The sequence below is a fragment of the Zootoca vivipara genome, chromosome 14, assembly GCF_963506605.1.
Source record: "Zootoca vivipara chromosome 14, rZooViv1.1, whole genome shotgun sequence".
NCBI classification, from domain to species: domain Eukaryota; kingdom Metazoa; phylum Chordata; class Lepidosauria; order Squamata; family Lacertidae; genus Zootoca; species Zootoca vivipara.
Genome location: NC_083289.1, coordinates 20,140,229 through 20,161,158, shown reverse-complemented (window position 1 = coordinate 20,161,158; position 20,930 = coordinate 20,140,229). Strand labels below are relative to the sequence as shown.

Sequence of the window (20,930 nt, the reverse complement as noted above, 5' to 3'; positions counted from 1 at the left end):
TATAGCCTGTTGGCCAACTTTGTCATGCATTAACTTGAGTTTGTGGTTTTAACCTTTGGTGCTGTTTGTCATTTCAGAGAAGGAGCCAGCGAACCAGATTCCTGGAGCGCCTTGTCACACACAGTGCATTCCGGGGAGTACTGTGTGAAGTACCACCGGGGGCTAAACATTTATACCCTGACGGTCGAAACGAAGGAAGGAGCGGGATCGAGCATGGAGAGTGACGTCGTCTGCCTCCAAACGCACATACAGAACCATCAGCACATGGTGAGGGCAAGAGGACTGTGTCAGTTTGGCACACCAAGCTTGGAGTTTATATAAGGAGTTTAAAAAAAAACTTTCTAACCCTTCAGTTCAGAATTTCGTGGGTGCTTAATTGCTTGCTTATTTTTTGCTCGTGCACAATTTGGTTTGTTTGTCTCCTGTTTTTGGAAGGGAGGGAAAGACATGCGTTTAGGGCAGGAGTGGAGAACGTCCAGCCTGCTGGACAAATCTGGTCCAACGAAGGTCCCAGTTTGGCTCTCAAGGTCACAAGGCTCTTTTCCCTGGCCACCTGACTCTCGCACGACTCTGCAACTTGAGTGCTTTGCTTGGCTGGAATGTGTCCTTGCACTCTGATACCGCCTCGTGTGTGCCTGAATGGAGGAGAGAGTTGTGCGAGAGTTGTGTGTGGAAAGTAGCTCCCTGTACAGAGGTACAAAAACTACATAAATCGCTGCACTCGCTTTTGCCTCTGGCCCCTTCCACCACTGGCTTGTGGCCCTCAGAAGGTTTCAAAGAAGGGAATGTGGCCCTGAGACTGAAAATGGCTCCTTAACCCCTGCCGTAATTGCATCTTGCATTATGGATCCTGCATTAAGCAGGAGGAAATAGGGAACACTGTGTTTCTTTTGAGAAATGTCCAGATTTCATCAGCTCCCCAATTAGTAAAATAGAGTCTAGGTTATTGAGAGGGGTGTGTGTATGTATAATAATAATAATAATTTATTTGTACCCCGCCCATCTGGCTGGGTTTCCCCAGCCACTCTGGGCGGCTTCCAACAAAAATTAAAAATAAAGCAACACTTTAACCTGTTGCTTCACACTCCCACTGGTTTTCAGCTAGCGGTAAAGTGCAGCCAGCAACACATCATGTATCAGGATTTTTTAAAATGATAGCTCAAGCACTGGTACATCATGTCTGACAAATCGGAAAGGCTATGTTTAGATGGCCTTCCTCTGAGGCCTGGCTTGCTTCACATCTAATCTAATTTGGATTCGGACCAGGGCTGGCAATTATTTCATTTCAGTTCGTGCGGGGTCAGCTGAGAGGCTGTCGGCTTCCTCTGGAAGGGGACTGATACGCCCCCCCCCCCGGCAATTCAGTCTGTGTGGAAGCAGAATGACTTCATTCAGAGGATGATGGACAACTCCCATTTCCCTCTTTGCTTCTCTCCAGGACACTTCTGGGTTCCAGAACAAGTGTCACTTGTCCCTATCTCCCCTTGTGGTGCTGGCTGGGAACCAGCTGAAAATTCTCCCTCTGCTCTTGCAACAGCATCAATAGTCACAGGAGATTCAGCTGAGGCTTCATTTGAGTGTGGTCCACTTGTGCTGATAATTTTCAGAGAGGGAGGGAAGAGAAATCTATTCTTTTCTGAAGTGTGGGTGATATTTGGGACAAAGAGCGAGAGTAGGAGGCGCATTTGCTTCTACGAATCAGCTGTGTGCGCATAGCTCTCACACAGAATCTGAATGTTGGATTCAGCATCCCGAGAGAGCCTCCGCTTTGGAATTTATAAAGTCAAGTTTGTAGGCTTGAAAATGTGTGTGAGCATTGCAGCTATCAAGGCTAGCTCTGTACTGCATCTCAGCTGCTGGGAATCACAAGTGCTGTTGTGCTCAGGTCTTCCTTGTGGCCTTCCCACAGGCATCTGTTTGGCTATTGTGGACTAGATGGGCCTTCGATCTAATCCAGCAGGCCTCTTCTATTCATGGTGAAATCGTAGAAGTAGAGAGAGAGGGGCAGCTAGGTGTGTTCAGCACAATTTCCAGAGGACAGCAGTTCTTTGCCCGACAATAATTCCTTGTGCCTCCACATAACAAAGCCTTGCAAGGTTTGAGCTAGAGTCCAGCATTCTGTTTTCAACAGCAGATACTTTGGGTCATTGCAAAACTTGCAAGCAGGGCAAGCAGTTTTGTCCTCCAGAGCAGCTGGAATTTAGTGGTAGACTGCCTCTGTCACTGGAGGTTTCAAGTAGCTGTAACGGTTAATAAATACTTCTCTATTAATTTAACATTTAAAGCCAGCTAAATAAGTGTCTCTCTCCATGACTTGTGGCAGCAAATTATGTTACATTAAACACTCAGTTTCAGAAGCTCTTTCTTTTGTCCTAAACGGTACTGGTAATCACTTTGCGCCCCCCCCCCCTCAACACCATTCATCATTCTATAAAAGTCCCCTCTCAGTTGTCTTTCTTCCCACAAACTAAAAAGCTTCAGTGCCTTTCCTTATGGGGAGGGTGTCTTGAGTCCTTGTCATTTTGGATGCTGTTCGCTAGCTAAGGTGTGTCAAATTGTTCAGAATTACTTTTAATTGTTCAGTTTGCACGATGTTAACATAATTCAGGGAGACCAGCTTTTCACGAAAGAGAGATTGAGTTACTTTATGCCGAGTTCTGTGTGTGCGTGTTTAAAGCAAAGGGTAAGATAAAAGCATAAGAACTGCCCTGCTGGATCAGACCGAAGGCGTATCTGGCCCAGCATCCTGCTTTCACAGTGGCCAGTCAGGTGCCCATGGAAAGTCTGCAAGTTCTTCATGCAGGGCATAATTGCATTTTCTATTTATTTGGGGCCGGGGAAGGAAATAATAAAGAAGAGAGTAATCTAGCCTACAGCCTGAAATGGTAAAAGCAGTTAGGGAGGTCAATCTGGGCAAAAGTGCGTCATAAACCAAAAGCAGCTAAGCTCACTGAGGCTCTGGGTATTTGCAGAGGGAAGGCTGGGGGCAGGAAACCAGTGGCCCTCCTGATATTGTTGGACTACCACTCCCTTAATCCCTCTTCACTTGCCATACTGACTGGGGCTGAAGGGAGCTGGAAGGGCCACAGGGTCTCCTGTGAAAAGTAGTTGTCAGCTGGCAGCTTTGAGCCCAGTCCTGCTCCATTTGAGGTGGTCTTCCATGGCCATTTTAAGAGCATAATAAAAGGCCTGTTGGAGTCAGGCCAATGGTTCATCTTAGTCCAGCATCCTTGTTCCCACAATGGCCAACGGGGTGACTGTAGGAAGCTCAGCGCAACAGCCGCCTCTTCATTTGTGATCCTCAGCAACTGGTACTCAGGGGCCTATTTTCTCTGACAACAGCATTTAGAGGCAAATGCTTAATGAAGGCTGGGGCAATGGACCTTGCTGTGTGTGTCTCTGTCTGCACACACATTTTTCTCTTGTGGAAGGGAGGCAAGGGGCACATCCCAAAGTGGCTCTCCAACAAAACCTAGTTGAAAAACAGGACAGTAAAAGGCTGCCAGAATCTTAACAGAAAAGCACATCTACTTTGCATGCATAAAGTCCCTGGTTTAATCCCTGGCATCTTCAGGTCAGGCTGGGAGAGGCTCCTGCCTCAAACAATGAGGAACCAATCAGTGAAGACAATACTGAACTAGATGGACCAGTGGTCTATCTTTCTATGTTCCTATGATTGCCACCCTGGGACTGATGTCTTCCTATGATTAATTGTTGTGTGCGTGGTTTCTTTTATGAACAATTAATTAGAGCTGTTGCAGAAAACTATTAAAGTTACTCGGAAACAGAGCACCTGTGCTTCCCTAGTATGGTACGATAAAATGAATGTTAAATCTCTCTCCTCTTCTTCCAGAATACCAGTGAACACCCACACCCTGAGCAGGAAACCAGTTGCGAGGACTGTAATTTGGGCCAGGGAGCTGAAGGCCACACAGCTGTTCCGAGCTGCCATCCTGGTGAAATGACGGCAGAAGGAAACCAAGGAGATGCTTCTGTCCCGATGGCTCTTGCTGCGATGCAGGTTTTGGCCCTTGCCTGCCCTGAGGAAGATAGACAGTTGAAGGTGCCCTTAGACACGCCAAAAGATTCGTTGAGGCTGGAGGAAGTGGCAAACCCAGAGTCTTCCTGTGAGAGTCAAAATACAGTTACCAGGCTGCACAAAGAGGAAGAGGCGGAGTCAGCCTTTGCTGTAGAGGCTGGGGTAACACTGGAGGCAAATGAAAGCAGGCTGAGCGCACTTGCTGGACTTCACAGTGCTGTCGGCCTCCCGCCCTGTGGAAATACAAGCCAGGAAGTTGGGATGACAAGCCCCAGCATTGCTTTGGAGGAAGGACACCTGTGTGGAAGCGGTGCCTCTGACCAGGAAGTGCAGGCAGCTGAAGTGAAAGAAGCTAGAAGTGTCCCTTTGAAGCCTCTGACTTCCTGCAAGGACCAGGATGCAAGCATGGGGCAGAGCGAATGCAGGAGCTGTACGGGGACTGCGGATGCTGCAACCCAGCAGCGTGTGGCGAATGGGGAGAGGGATTGTGAGCCTGCTGGAGCCACGGAAACTTTGCTTCCAGCTGGTGCACTGCTGAGAGAGCCTGCTGCACACTTCCCAGGAGACAGCGCTGCTTCTGCTGCCTGCAAGGGTGAGGGGGGTGAAGCAGTGGATCTACAAAGTGATGCACCTGCAGATAGTGGCACAGGTGTTAGTCTTGTTGAGAGCGGAAGTAGCAAAACGGCAGGATCAGAGACTCCCAGCGACAGCGGGAAGGAGGATTTTACAAAGTGTCCGGAGGGCTGTGAGCTTCCTGGCGAGGAGGCGCAGAGCACAGCCCCGAGCCCTGCAATAGAAGCTGCGGCGGCAGCAGTGAATGTGACGGGGATTTCGAAGTCTTCTCCAAAGCATGACCCTGGGGTGGAGGTGCATGAGTGTGGGCAGAAACCGGAAGGTGGAAACCTGCCTACTGACACTCATTCTGATTCCATTGTGGAAAATGATGAGCTGGGTCGAACGTTTGTGGTGGAGCCTAAAGCCCCTGGTGTCACTGATAAGAGAACAGAGCCTGTGGCTGAGGTGGGGGATAAGCAAAGAGACCTTGAGCCAATACAATTGGGAACTGAAACTGCTAGCTGTGGCTGTGGAGGAAGTGCTCACTCTACCAGCCTCAGTCAGGGGGCATCTGATACTTGCGATGCTCAGAAAGGAGCTGTCAACGTTGAGGAACAAGTTAGCGCCCCTGTATTGTGTGTAGATTCTGCTGATGTTTCTAAACTGCCGGCAGGCTCGCTAAGCCCTCCAGTGTCGTCCCCTGCCCAAGAGGAGCCTCTTCCCGTTCCCAAACAGGCAGAGGTGGAGGAAAGCAGCCGAGAGCTGGACCGGTTTAGCAAAAGCGCTCAGGAATTCATTGCCGTGGCTTCTTCCTTGCTTGTCGAAGAAGCAATCCAGCAGGCCCAGCTGATCATCGCTCAGGAGAGCAAGGCCAGAGCGGCCCCTGTTGGCCAGGAGGCATCTCTGCACCCCCAGGACCTTGCCCTACCTTTGTGTGGCAAGGGCACCGAGTGTGCACAGGATAATGTAATGGGCACACCCTCTGCTATTCATAATAGAGAATCCAAACAAATCCAGGAAGTAGGAGCAGCAACAGCAGAGACAGCAACAGAGCTGACGGTGGCTGCCGCAGAGGAAAGCCCTGTTTGCAGCGAGAAAACGGCAGAGACTCTTTCTCTGGTGGATCACCGGGGAGAAAACCAAGAGGGCTTTTCCTCACAGCTGCCTGGAAGCGGACAGGAGCTGCCTGGCAAGGAGGAGGCTTTGTCGGAGGGCCCGGCACCAGCAGCTGTTGTGCAATCCCCTCCTCCTTGTCATCAGGGCAAGGAGCTCGGAGGCAACGAAAGTAATGCTAAAGCAGGGTTGAAGGGGGAAGTCTCCAGCTCAGGCACCGATGAGAATGCAAAGGCAGGAGTCTCTGGGGATTCCCTGCCAGGCCCTGGACCGCCTGAGGATGGCTCTCTGTGTCCCCGCGAGACCCCCTTCCCTGATGCCACGCTGAACCAAGAACTTGAGCCCAGCTGCCCAGATCCGTGTGCAGCCCCTCCACCTGGTGGGGTCTCTGATTTAATGGAAGCCCCCCTGGTCACTAGCGATCTGCCTGTTGCAGCCATTCTTCCACGGGAAGGAGGGGAGGAGGTAGAGAACGTGCCTTCCAGAGTATTGCTTCAGCCGATTGCCGAAGAACCCCTGTGTGATGGGGACCCTGGCTCTGAAATGTTCTTTTTGGCCAGCGAGGGGGAAGCTAGGCCTGGAGTTGAAGCAGCCCAGCTGGAGGTCCTAGCTCAGCCCAGCAGTGGCAAAGGGGAGGAAAGCCAAGCTGAACAGGATTCTCAGCTTTTGCAACCCTCTCCCTGCGTGGCTGTTGAGCCGCTGCGAAAAGGGGAGGCAGCAGGTTCTGTTCAAGAAACTGATGGTCCCTTGGTGGATAATGTTGACAAGACAGTTACAAGCCCCGGTCAGGCGACAGCCGTGGCAGAAGCATGTGGTTCCTTGGTGTCTCTGGCTGGAAGCTCTGTGGAAATCGGCTCCTTAGCAGAGTCCAGATCTGAGGCACAGAATGCGGTGGATGCTGGATCCATCCCTAATGGAGAAGTGGATTTAAGTTTGCAGCCTGGCGGAGTGACGGAGGGAGCTGCAAGCTCGGCACTTCCAAGCTGTTCACCTGTTGCAGGTAAGTGAAGTTAGACTGATTCTACGTTAGGGCCATGGGATTTGTGTTTTTCCTAGGCAGGCAAAGGGAATGTGTTCTTTGGTTCATGGGAACTTGTGTGTGAAAGAGGGGATGAGGTTATCACTTCCTTTCTTCTCCCCCATCCTTCTTCCATTATTTTTTTTCATGGATCCTTTCACCAATCTCCCAGAATCTGCATTTCCACAATCCATAGAGCATCTTATGTCTCCCTGGCTTTTCTCTCCTGTCTCTCCTCCCTGTTTTTTTCTCTTTCCTGTAGTTGACATTCAAATTGTAAGCCCCTTGAGGCAGAGACCTCCCCCTGTCCTCTTTTTTTGCCTGTATTTTGCTTCTTTTAATTGCCATAAATGTACACCTGTGCATATAAATAAGCCCAGGATAACGAACACTAAATGTTTTATTGTGGTTTATTGTTTATTTTATTGTGGCTATGGTTAGATAGTAAGCAACTGGGGCGTTGAACCTCATGTTTTTTCTTCTTAAACAAGTGCCCAAGCTGATCCAAACTTCACTTGTGCTAACTTTCTCTGCTAACGGAATTGGAGAACCCAGAAAGGCTATGTGTGGAGCTTCTCCCTCATGTCAGCTGTTGAAGTTCTAAAAGTGTCCTTCCAGTCGGAGCCTGCCAGTTTCTAAATGTGGTACTTTTAGGTCACACACACAGAGCACAGTGAGAGAAAGAGTCTTTTTGCATTTCTAAAACCCTGACCGAACACAATTATGCCCTTCCCAGCATATTTAAGAGCTGGATCTGGGATTCAAGCCTTTATTTCCGACTTGACAAAACAAAGGGCTGATGGATTTTGGCTGATGAGCAAACTTTGACAGGAGAGGACTTGACGGCAGCAGGACAAACCGGTCGGGCGCCTTTATTAAAGCATTTTGCCTCTTCTGCAACAAGAGTTCATTGAACACTTTTTAGATTCTTTAAAAAAAATAAAAACGAAAAAGGTTGAAAAAGTGAGAAAGAGGGGGACTTTTTCCAATCTGAGCTGAAATCCTAGAGGCGGAATCTTTAGCAACGCTTAATGATAGTTTTAATACAGGCTTTTTGAGCCCCACCTGCTCAGACAGCTGTTAAAATGTAAACAGCTGATTCCTCCCGTCCCTCCCTCCCTTTTTGTGTGTGCGTATGTGTATGGTGTCTGGTGCTATTATGCTGTTTTGCCTGAGGAATCACAGGTGTGGCAAGCAGCCCCATCCCATCTCAAGCAAAGGTTGATCCGCAACAAATTAGTGCCAGTAGACTTAATACAAAGTAGAACTGTAAATCAAAGTGCTGGTGTTTTTGCATGTGCATGAAATAAAAGCTTAAACCGCCCCCTTTCAAAAATAATAATAATCTGATTGGCAAAGAGCGTAAAAGATCAGAGTAGTTTCTGGCTGCTGAAATGTCTTAGGGCCATGTGTACAGGTGGTGACCTTTAAAAAGAAAAAAAAGAACTAGATGTGAAAGTGGAAAATCTAGCTGCCACCTCTGCTTGGCGTGAATCAGCATTTAACAAGCTCCCATTTCATTTTAATTTTGCGCTGTATTTTTAGTTTGATGTTTCAATAGCATGGGAGTGGTTGCAAGGGAGACACTGGAGTGCTGGCTTTATGAGAGCTCCTCCTCCTCCTTCCGGACGTCAGCGGCTGCTTCCTAAAATTTCTTTCTCCACCTTTCCCTCTCGGAAACTTTTGATGGGCACAGGGAATAATAGGAAAAGGTGATGGGTGGAAGCCACGCCGCCGTATTTGCAACTTCAGCTGAAAAGAAAAGCGCCACGCCCAGTGATGGCTTCTAGATATAATTAAGGACAGCTTACCAGGTGGGCTGGCAAGTGGGTAATAATAGTGTTGCTGTGGGTCTCGAAAGGTCTGGAGGGCTCAGGAAAGCGAGGGGGTTTATCTGCCTGTGGTGGGCTTTGCAGGAAGCTTAAACAGAGAGAAAGGTATCGGTGCATCCAAAACAGCTTTGTTGGGGAGTGTCGTTGGCCAGAGAGTGTAGGAAGGTGCAAGCCAGCGGCTGAGAATGGAAGCCTATAATTAGAAGTACTTCCTGCTCTGCACCTGCTGTAAACTTGATGCTGGGACTGGAAGGGGTGGGTGGGGAGAGATGCTGTTTTTGCCCAGGCACCGTTTGTTAAGTGCAGTTTGGCGTTGGCTCTTGGGCAGCTGAAGAGAACAAACAGAAACAGGATTAAGCTGTTGTTTTTCCTACCATGCCAGAGCACAGCAGAGGCAAGCGTTCCTCTCCTGTCAACACCAGCAGCCGCCATTTTCCCAGCCAAAAGGTAGGAGGGTGATTGCCGATAACAGAGCTGGGTCTGCTAAGTAGCTGTTGTTGTTTTTTGCTTTGCTTTTTGGTAGTGCAGCATTCCCTCAACCTGATGCCCTTCAGATGTTTTGGACCACAACTCCCCAAAGCAGATAGAGGGCACCAGCTCAGGGCAAGGCTGTTTTGCAGAGTGTCGGTGAAAAGCCTTGGACCTATTTGCCTATGCAAAGTAGGTGCAGTTTCCAGGCAATAGGGCAAGGGGGAAATTGACAAAGCAGAGGGTGGTTGTTTGTTTGAGCATCTTTGCCCAAGTGGCTCGTTCAGGGATGACTGGCAGAATCTGCAGAGTCGTTTTCAAAGTTGAGACCTGCCTTGTTTACCTTGATTTGTCTAACAGGTCACAATGGGATGATGGGGCAAGGATTTTGAGATGAAGCCTGCCCCTGAGTACTCACCAATGCATGCTTTTCAAGAGTGTGCCTTTTTAATGGCCACGAAACACAGGGCCTTTTTTGTGGTGGCCTCCCGGTTATGGAATGCTTTGCTTGGGAAAGCCTCCCTGGCACTCATGTTGCGGTCTCTTTGGCACCAGCTTAGCATGTATGTTTCCCCCAGGATTTTAAAGATCTGTAGTCTGGTTGGTGGTTTCAATGTATGCATTTGGTGATTGATTTTAGTTCTGTGCTGAATCTAGGTTATAGTGCTGTTTTGGGTGTGGGGTTTTATGCTGGCCTGCCTCTCTTAAGCTTGCTGTGGTTTTCTTGGAGTATGATTTTATGGCTTTTATTTTACACACGCTTATTTGTATGATGCCTAGATAATTTATTTACATAAGTAACAAAGGCATGCCACCTTGTCTGTGACACAGCTGAGGGTGGCGTGTAGTTTAATCACTGTGGGATGACCCATTGCAATTAATAGACCCAGGTTAGGCCCCATCTGCTCTATATATTACAGCTGTATCTTACTGATTTAAACAGCAAGGGCTTTCCCCATAGAATTCTGGGAGCTGTAGTTTGTCAAGGGAGTGGAGAATTGTTAGAATACCTTATTCTCCTCACAGAACTCCAGTTCCCAGAGCTCCCTGGGAAAAGGGATTGTCTATTAAACCACTCTGAGGATTGTAGCTTTGTCAGGGGAATAGGGTTCACAACACCCTTAAAAGTGGTATGATGTGGCTTTGAACGCACAGAAGGGCCTTAATGTGAAGCGGACCTTAATTTTGTGGCCTAATTGAGTATTTGAACCCAGGTAATAAAAGTCCTAGGGACCCAGGTGGCGCTGTGGGTTAAACCACTGAGCCTAGGGCTTGCTGATCAGAAGGTCGGCAGTTCGAATCCCTGTGACGGGGTGAGCTCCCGTTGCTTGGTCCCAGCTCCTGCCAACCTAGCAGTTCGAAAGCACGTCAAAGTGCAAGTAGATAAATAGGTACCGCTACAGTGGGAAGGTAAACGGTTCACCAGAAGCAGCTTTGTCATGCTGGCCACATGACCTGGAAGCTGTACACTGGCTCCCTCGGCCAATAACGCGAGATGAGCGCCGCAACCCCAGAGTCAGTCACGACTGGACCTAATGGTCAGGGGTCCCTTTACCTTTTAATAAAAGTCCTAACCACAAATGATGCTGCTTTAAATGTGTAGAGCAGATGGGGCCTTGCCATGTCCATTTGCTCCTGAGTGTGACTAACATTGGATGCAACCCAGTTTTTCCGTGTTTCTGAAAACCTGCTTGTGCCTGTCTCATCTCTACAGCTTTAGAGCGTGTCCCAGATTTATTTATTCCCATTGCTCATACTGTGCCCCTCTGCCTCCAGTGTCTGGCGAGCAGGCTCCTTGGAGAAAGCATTGACACCCTGGAAAGACAGCAGCCATAGCCTTCATTTTACCCCTTCCGCCTTTCGTGTCTCCTCTGCCTCCTATTCCCCTGGCAGTCCCTCCTTGCCGGTCCCTGAAGCACCTGCTGGTTCCTCCCTCCCGGCTTGTTGTTGCTGTTCTGAGAGGGAAGAGAAGGTGAGGTTACAGCCCTTTTCTCCTGCTGCGTTATTGGCCGCAGAGGCGGAAGGTGCTCTCCTTCCCTTTTCTGCCGAGTCCAGCTGCATAATAATAATAATAATTACCGTACCTTGCTAGATCAGACTAAAAGGCTGCCTAGTTGACTTTGCTCTGCCTCCACGGCTGGAGGCATTAATGCTTCTGAACATCAGTTGCCGGAAACCTGAGGAGGGGAGAGTGCTCTCGCACTCGGGTCCAGCTTTGCAGATTTCTCACAGCCATTTGGTCATCCATTGGGAAAGCAGACTGCTGTGCTAGATGCCCCCCCCCCCCGATCCAGCAGGCTCTTCTCGTGTTCTTCTGTTCTTGTCCTGTTTCTAACCATGAATGATGGTGATGTTGCTATTACTGATGCTGCCCAGCCTTTCAAGAGAGCCCAGGTAGCTAACAAGAAAATAGTACAATGTTAAAAATGGAACGTAAGCACAATGTGAATTGCAACAGACTAAATTATTACACGAGTACAAATTTGTATTTGTATATTAATTTAGTTGGATTAGATCAGTGGTGATTAGATCAATGAACTTTTTCAAAGAGGGCCAGATTTGATGAAGTGAAGGACCGACCAAAGTTGTTAACCTTTTTTAGGATTGATGTTATTGAGCTTTTTTTAAAGGATTTTACCCCAGGACATAAACTGCCACAGGGGCCGGATTAAAGCAGCCGGCGGGCCGGATTAGGCCCCCGAAATGGACTTTGGATATGCCTGGATTAGATGACCCTTCCAACTCTGCAGTTCTGTAAATTAAACATATGCAAATAGTTAGTAGAGGTGCAGGCATGGAAAGTAACTTCCCAGGGTTCTAGATGTTTATGTTATGTAATTTGAATCTAGCATTAATTTTTTTGACATTGACTCATGCAAATATAAATGCTTATGTGTTTGTAAGCCACTTTGGGTCACTTTTGTGTGGAAAGTGGCTAACAGCACTTTTAAATAGTGATGTGCTTTTACTATCTGTATTTTAATAGATCATTTTAAATAGTTTTAATTGTTTAATATTGTTTAACCACTTTTTAACTGTTATATTTTATTATCTTTTATTTCCCCCGCTTTCTATATTTTATCTGTGTTGTTTTAATCTGTGTAAGTCTCCTTGAATCCTTGAGTGGTAATCTGTGTTTTACAATGGGCAGTTCAATTCACGGGCAGTTTATTCCATTTTCACAATGCTTCTCTGACTATTAATTTCCACATTATATTTGAGCTTTCACACAATGTAAAAACCTCTTCCAGAACTGAATTGGAATAACATGGAACTGTAGTGGAACATAGTGCGTCTTTAGCATTCATTTCCATATTTGCAAATGAATTTTTTTTCCTGGAAGCAAATAACATGGAAATGAGCACTGATTTTGAACTATCTTCCACTGTAGTTCCAGAAGTAGCTTATACTGTACGTCATGTGAGAGCTCAAATGCAATGCAGAGCATTAACAGTTAAGGAAGACTTGTGAAAACTGAATAAACTGGCATGAGAAAGCAGCCTGTGCTGCAAAGGCCTGTTGGAACAAAGAGGTTGCCATCTGACTGCATGCAATGTAAGGGCAATCAGATCACAGTGGGGAGGGAGTTCCATAGCTGGGGTGCCACCACTTGTGGAAGGATAGGCCTCTAACCCCTTTGAAAGCCATTTCAGCTGGAGGTCTCAGCACATCTTGCAGCTGGGGGTTACATAAGTTGATTATGTATATCAGGTAAATAACTAGTTCCTTCTGTCAGTTGAGCACTTCCTGCTGGGTGATTCTTTTTGGGTAACCCCCATGCTTCTCTCCCACCCTGTATTATATTGGGGTGGGGAGTGGGGAGGAACAGACTGATTATAATAAATTCTCTCTCATGAGTGCCCCATCCTTTCTCCCTCCTCCAAACTAAAGAGACCTGTGCACTTTTGACTTTCCTCCCGTGGCATGGGTAGTGCGAGCCCAGCACCCTCCAGATGTTTGCTATACCACAGCGCCAATCATTCCTGACTATTGGCCATGGTGACTGAGGGCTGTTGGGAGCTGGAGTGCAACAACATCTGTAGGGGCCAAAGGTTGCCCTTGAGCCCCTGATCCCTTTCTCTAACATTTTCCAACTCTCTTTGGAGAGATGAAGTGGTGGGTTTTCTTTCCCTGTTTCTATCTCCAAGGTTCTGTTGCAAAATTTGCTGAAAGATACAGTGGTACCTTGGTTTAAGAACAGCTTAGTTTATGAACAACTTGGATTAAGAACGCTGCAAACTCAGAAATAGGTGTTTTGTTTTGTGAACTTTGCCTTGGAAGCAGAACATATTCCGCTTCCTGTTGAGTGTGTTCCATTTGTAAATTGAGTCTCCCGCTGCTATGGGAAAGCACGCCTTGGTTTAAGAACGCTTTGGTTTAAGAACAGACTTCTGGAACGGATTAAGTTCATAAACCAAGGTGCCCCCCCCCTAAATATATATAAATTTTGTTGGCCAAGGATCCCTGGAATGCTTGTTCTGAGCTGGAGCTGAATTTGTTCTTGCTTGCCAAGCTGTAAGTTGCACTTCTTTTGAGTCTGTGGAGAACTAACTGCTACGCCACAAAAACAAACATGAAATCCTCTTCTGGCAGTTCCTTTTGCTGTGTGAGAGGAGAGGGGCTTCGCAACCAAACAACAACAATGCAACATCGTTTCTCTGGATCTTTCTACAACTGTTGCCAAGTTGTCAAAATGTTGAGCTGTGATTACCAGAAGTGCCTCCTCACAAATTATGCCGGGGTTGGGGGGGATGCTGCTGCCTGATAAAACTCCTAGTCGTAGTGGTAGGGTACCTTTATGCAGGCTTATAAGATGACCCCCCAGATTGCTAGATGTGTGTGTTAAATAATTTGAATCCAGCATTAAAATTTTGACATTGCTAGGTCAGGCCAAATTTTGATTTCTTTTCCTCGCATTCGATCTCTTCAATTTGTCACTGTTTAGAAAACCTGAAGGAACAGTTTCTGTCTGTGTGTTCCTTCTTGAAAGTCTATTAAAGCAGGGGTGAGGCACTTTGGGTCCCGGGGTGCCAAATTGTGGCCCTCCAGCCCTGTCTGTCTGGCCCTTGGAACTCTCCCCAGGTCACAGCCCTCGCTGGCCCTGCATCAAATCCAAAGTGTTTCTGCCTGGCTGAAATGTGTCCTTCAATTCTGAAAGGGTTTCTTGCTTGTCTGGATGGGAGGATCCTGACCCTGCCCACCACTGATGTGTGACAAGTGGAAGTTTGTCTGGGAGGGAATGCAGCCTGAAGAAGGCACCCAACCCCAGTATTAGAGGATGGTCCCAACAGCCCATCACTTGTTGCTAAGCCAGCTCTGCAAAGTTGCTAGCCCAGCAGGCCAGTACAATGTGGGGCATAGTAGCAGCCGGAAAAAGTTCTCATCAAATGTACAAAAACACCCCTGGGTGCATCCTTGTAAGCTGTTGTCGCACGAGCGCATAAAACTGCCTTATTCCGAGTCAGACCATTGGCCCAGTTAGCCTTGTGTTCCCTACCCTGTTTGGGAGAGGTCTTTCTCATCAGATTCCACCCCATCCTTTGAAACGGGAGACGGCAGTGATTGAACCTGGGATATTCGGCATGTAAAGCAAGTGTGCTGTTTGTTGCCTGCTCTCCAAATTCACATCCCGCTATTATCTTTGTCCTGAAGCTTCTCAACACTCTGTGCTGTCCTTTTCGAGTTACTGAAAAATCAAGCTGTTTTTAAGAAATGACATAAAACAAACCAGCTGTGTGGAAAGCAGATGGGGTGGGGTGGGGGGAGTTGGTGGGAAGAGCTTGCTGAGTTACTGAGAATGCATTTGGGTGAGCAAAGTTGTATCAGCAGTACTGGTGGTGCGAGAAGGGAAGTTTGTCAAAAAGCCCCATGACGGTTCTCCTTCTGTCACTGCAGAGGCTGTGCAGATGAAGACCGAAGAAGAGGTGGATTTCTTGAGGGATCTCGCTGAGAGCTCGGCGTCCGAAGGAATGGTGAGTTCTTGTGTATATCCCCTGTTTCAATCATGTCTGAAAGTAAATCTCTGTGTCGTGAATGGCCATTTTCCCCCTCTCCTTTCCCCTTGTTATGAGGAAGCCGACCTCAAGTTTTTCTTCTCTCCCTTTTGTAGAAACCACCATTGTTTCTGAAGTTGATGTTTTGTTTCTGGGAGATCTTTTGGTCTCATGGTGGAAGGAATATAGTTTGGGACAGTTGGTTTGCTGCTGTGAGCTGTCTCTCCCCACCCGCCTGCTGTATTGGGTGAACACAAGCTTTCTCTGTGCACAATAATTCCTAGATTCTCTGCTTTCTTAGAAAAGGAGAAAATAATAAGTTTCTAGCATTTTTAGAACCTGAGATCATAGCTGCCAAGTTTTCCCTTTTCTCGCGAGGAAGCCTATTCAGCATAAGGGAAAATCCCTGTAAAAAAGGGATAACTTGGCAGCTATGCCTGAGATACGAAGCAAAATGTACAGGCACTAATTCTCATTTTTTGGTGCTATATTAGCCTTCTCTCTCCCTCTCTGGAAAATTTCCTGCGGATTATGCCCAATCAGTTTGCGGGTTGATCTTTCCTGTCCTGCTCCAAGAATGGAGTTGTCATTGCATGCCTGCTTGCCTTGGAGTGATTCATTGACATATGCTAGATGAAGGAAACTGCCCTGGTCCCGAGTAGCTTAGAGAGCTAGACTGACAGTCAAGGGATGACTGTTCTGGTCTTTTCTGAATATGCTTCCTTGGTTTCTGGTCGTCCTCCTCCACTGAGTTGTCTTGTGTATGTCAGTGACCAGCAACTGGCAGCTGAATCTGCCCCCTTTTCCTTCCATATATCACTCGATTCAGAGGATGCACTTTTATTATCTATTCAGCAATTCGCTCAGCAAAAAAGAGCTTATTTACAACCTACCCTCTTGCATTAAAGTGAGCCGAGTCTCTTCTTGCACACCACACATGTAAAGCACATTCTCGCCCCCCTCCACCTCAAATATTGGGAACTGTAGTTTGTTAAGGTTACGTAGACTTGTAGCTCCACCTTAGGTATCAGACTCCTTGGAATGTGTTAAATAAATGGGGTTTCCTTTCTAAGCATTGATTGGACACTGTTTAGTGTCAGCTTGAGTTGGGACTACCTGGGACTAGTGAGTTGCATGTATGTGACATGTGTTGCCTGCATAAGGAGGCTACTCACTTTATGCTGAATTCCCACCCCACCCTCCTTAAACTACATTGGATGCTTGCAAAGTGATGAGGAGGGCTGTTCTGTTTCAGTAAATTCTTTGGACTCTTTATCCCCGGGTGCTTTTATCTGAAGACGTGGTGTGAGCAACCTGGGATAACTTGGCATCCCTTGGAGGAATCGCACTCCCAACAAAGCATAAGATCTCATTCTGTATGGTTACTTGCTTTAGAAAAACAGCTTGCAAAATTTACCAGCTGTCGCCGTTGTCTTGTGTGTGGTTCTGCTGTAGTGATAGACTCCGGTTTTGTCATCTTAGTTTGGTATACAGCATCTGGCGTATTGCTGTCGATGCCAGCAAACAATTGCTGCAACTGTGTAAAGATTTGCTTTCTTGTGATGTTTAAGCCTACTTTTGAAGCTGTTCTTGTGCAGTGGTGGTTTTCAGATTGACTAATCCACCACGGATCTCTGTACATGTTGCAGAGCGTTCTGGGGTGAGTTCTACCGGTAAGTCTCATACTCTATTCATATGTGCACAGTTTGGGAATGTTGGGCTGCTCTGCAAGTGCTCCACAGAGTGTGTGCCTACAACAGCTTTTGCTTACCTGGTTGCCCTGTCTGCAGACCTACCATGAACTGTGGACCATGGTTACAGCTCTGGAGCAAGAGAAGCCGCACAGCCTGTGTTTGGATGACATGCTAGGCCTCACCGTGGCTTATAGCAATCTGGTACCAGGGGGGACCAGAGGGAAGATCAAAGCAGCTGCAGTCTTCTCTCTGGAGACCTGCATATTCACACTAAACTGTGGTTAGAGTCAGAGTCCAATATAGCAGGGATGTCCAACAGGCCGATTGCGATCTACTGGTTGATCGCGGGAGGTCCTTGGTAGATCGCAGTTGATCGCGATATTCCCCCCCCCAAAAAAAATCTCAACAATTTTGACTGCCTTAAAAGAGCTCAACAACTTTGGTTCCCTAACAAAAGCTCAACAAATTTAGTCAATCCAATGGGCAGATCACTGCCGGTTGTTTTTATTTATAGTGGGAGTAGATCGCAGTCTCTTGTAAGTTGGACATCCCTGCTGTATAGCATTTCAGAGTATTCAAAGCCTTCTGCATATATTATATTGCTCTAATCCTGTGCAAGTTAGGTTATTAATATCTCCATGATGAACATTGTGGGGTAAGGGAAGGAAAGGAAAGGAAAGCATAGAATCATAGAGTTGGAAGGCTACGGGGGTCATCTAGTCCAACCCCCTGCAGTGCAGAATCGTTTGCCCAATGTGGGGCTCAAACCCACAACCCTGAGATCAAGAGTCTCGTGCTCTTCCAACTGTGTAGACCTGTTGAAACTATTGAACTTAAAATTGTTGTGTGTCTATTTACCTCAGTGGTCTACTCTGAGTAGGCATAGTATTGGATGCAACCCAGAGACAGGAGCTGAGATTCAGGCTGCCCGTTGACTTTGTGGCTGTGGTGAAATTCGAACCAGGGGCTTGCAGACTCGTAGCTTGATCTCATGGGCACTTGCTTTAGGTTGGTCATCAAGCTAATCAGCTTCCTTTCACCCCAATGGGATGTATATACTTTGTTGAAATAACTGCTGTGGCAGGAGAGGGAGCAGCCTGGTCCTATCTGTCAGCTAGAGAAGGAAAGCTTCTCTTGCCCAGAAGAACATTCAACTACCAACTTCCAGATGAAGGGCAGCACACTCTGACCTGCTTCCTCTGCCTCCCAGGAAAAACATCATGGCAAGGGGAGCTCAAACTGGCCCTATCCATCAGGCAGAGAAGAAAAAACTTGCTGTTCTCCTTTGCAGGAAAGAATAACTAACAGGAGCTTTTAAAACAAAGAACTAGGGTCTGTACTTACGCAAGCATATCCCACCCATGAGGTGGGATGAAGCTGCCCCAATGGGTGACAGGAGCCCCCAAGCCAGTGCCCCCATGGGTGCCCTTCTGCCCCCCACCATCACAGAAGCTGGTGCCAGTTCCTAGTGAGATCTCCTGGGATTTTACGGAGTGTGCAAGATTTCTGCGCCAGTGGAGTTGGAGTGGGTGGCACGGGGGGCGCCGCCAGGGTGAAAGGGGATGTGCCCATCCCTGCACTTATGTTTTTCTCCTCCCTCCCCTTCCCTTTTCCTTTTGTGTTGTGTCTTTTATATTGCAAGCCTGAGGGAAAGGATAGTTTCATTACTGACCGGGAGCTGCTGCTTTTCTTTTCTTTTTCCCCCCATCTGGAGAGCAAGGTTAAAACATTTTAAATAAATAATAAGTGAGTTTGGCCACCAGAAAGTTAAAAGGTGCTGCTGCTGCTGACTTGCTCTACACATCTTATTATAGATAATTTCTGTGACTAATCCTTGGGCGTTTGCTTTGCGCAGAAAGGCCACCTGTCAAGGAGAGCACAGGAATACACCCTGTATTTTGTTTTATGTTCCGTCTTGTGAGCAAACCTGCCTCTTATTAGAGGACGCTTGGTGCCTCTTACAAGTTGGCATCAAAATGCCCTCTTCTCTCTCTCTTTGCTGCAATTGAAAAGTGATAAAGCAGCAACCCTTTTGAAACAAGTGTCACCATTATGAGATACAAGTTGGAGCTTCTATTTTGCTCTTCTCTTTTGTTCCCCCGCAGGGGGGAAACGAGCTTGCGCCAATCATTTCCTGCTTCTCTTTCTCTGTTTGTCTGCCTGCCTGCCTCCCTCTCTTCCCCATCTCCAGAATCTAGCTGCTCTGGTATAGGATTGGGAGTGCCAAGGCAAATGGAAAGTTTGCGGCTGGATTGGTGACCACAGTTTCCTGTTGCTAAGTTTGATGGAATATTTTTATTTTATTTTTAACAAAAGCCAACAGCACTGTATTAACGCCACTTAAAATCTTCAGAACTCTGTGTAACCCTTTGAAACATTCAGGTTCGCAATAAATCCCAAATGAGTAGTCACCAGTGTATACCTCCCATTAATTTCTGTGTGCAGGTGTTAACATAATAAACTGCTTTATATCGAGTTAGACCATTGATCCATCTAGCTTAGCATTATCTACCTAGATGAGCAGTGACTTTCCAGGGTTCCAGGCTCTACCTGGAGATGTAGAGAATTGAACTTGGGAGCCTCTGTATGCAAAGCAGATACTTTACCACTGAACTGTGGCCCTTGTCCTAAAAATAAAGTAAGATTCTAGTCCTCATGGATCTGAAGAAAGGGCTGAGTCAGATCTTCAGTTCATCTAAGGGAAATAATAGGTAAAGGACCCCTGGACAGTTAAGTCCAGTCAAAGGTGTCTATGGGGTTGTGGCACTCATCTTGCTTTCAGGCCGAGGGAGCCAGCGTTTGTCTGCAGACAGCTTTCCGGATCATGTGGCCAGCATGACTAAACCCATTCTCTCTCTTTTTGGGGGGTAAATGCTCTTTACTGATTTTATTAAGTGTTACAACTATTCCATTCATTGTTAAAAATAAAATAAAAATAAAAAGGGGAGGGGGACGCAAAAAACCCAACAACAAAACACGAGAAACGCCAGAACATGACACTAAGATTCAACATCATATGCCTCCGATACAATAAATCACAAATAATTAACCTTCTAATGTTTGGATGTGACTTCCGTCCACCTCACTGTGGGTCCTTCCTTCCTTTTTTAACTGCATCCTTTATCACCTTATAGTTCACCAGTATTATACGTAATACATTATCTAACTTGTGACATTATCTGTCTTTTGCGACATATTTTGCGAAAATTAATCGAAACACATAAAAGATTTTACTTGGGAACAATGTTTTTTTTAAAGTACAATCTATAACACTCCCACTCTTTTTTAAAACTTTTGATTTGGCTGATTTCTGATTATTTCTGTCATCTTTCCAAGTTCTATGTACTGAAATAGTTTTATCTGCCACTCCTCTTTCGCTGGAACTTTCTCTCCCTTCCACCCTTTGGCTAAACTGCTTCTGGTGCAACGGAACACCATGACGGAAACCAGAGTGCATGGAAACACTGTTTACCTTCCTGCCACAGTGTTACCTATTTACACTGGTATCTCGGTTTAAGAACAGTCCTGTTTACGAACGATTCGGTTTACGAACTCCGCAATACTGGAAGTAGTGTCCTGGTTTGCGAACTTTACTTCAGTCTAAGAATGGAATTTGAATGGTGGAAGCGCACCAGCAGCAGGAGGCCTCATTAGGGAAAGCGTGCCTCAGTTTAAGAACGGTTTCGGTTTAAGAACGGACTTCCGGAACGGATTAAGTTCGTAAACCGAGGTACCACTGTATCTACTTGCACTGGCATGCTTCCGAACTGCTAGGTTGGCAGGAGCTGAGACAGAGCAACAGGAGCTCACCCTATCACAGGGTTTTGAACTGCCTACCTTCTGATCATCAAACCCAAGACCATAAAGACTTAAGTTGGGGAAGCTCAAGAAGCAACCGTGCAAGGTAAAAGGTCATGGTCAAAAATGCTGCCACTGATGAAAGCTGGGTCACCAAAAAAACAAAACAAAACAAAAAACCAAACCAAACCAAACAAAAAACCTCTCATTGGGTAGCGTAAAGCGCACAGACCACTCCATCGTGGATTAAGGGATATATTTATTTATTCATTTATCTATTGAATTTATATCCTACCCATCATCTCCAAAGAGCTGTGACTATAAATATAATGTAAAATGATTTTATTTTTATTTTTAAAAATTGAAACATTAAAAACTGTTAAAAACATTTAAACCATATCCAACTCTAAGCCATACTCT

General features: G+C 46.6%; 1 protein-coding gene across 12 annotated transcripts in view; it reads left to right on the top strand.

Annotated features, from left to right (window-relative positions):
• The window catches only part of AKAP13 (A-kinase anchoring protein 13), a 231,743-nt gene that overhangs the window by 106,080 nt on the left and 104,733 nt on the right, over window positions 1–20,930 (top strand). For all 12 annotated transcript variants that reach the window (XM_060282929.1, XM_060282936.1, XM_060282930.1 and 9 more), the window contains 3 exons: window positions 78–267; window positions 3,854–6,707; window positions 14,921–14,997. In XM_060282929.1, the coding sequence (XP_060138912.1) occupies window positions 78–267; window positions 3,854–6,707; window positions 14,921–14,997 (3,121 nt within the window). The remainder of the gene's footprint in view (window positions 1–77; window positions 268–3,853; window positions 6,708–14,920; window positions 14,998–20,930) is intronic.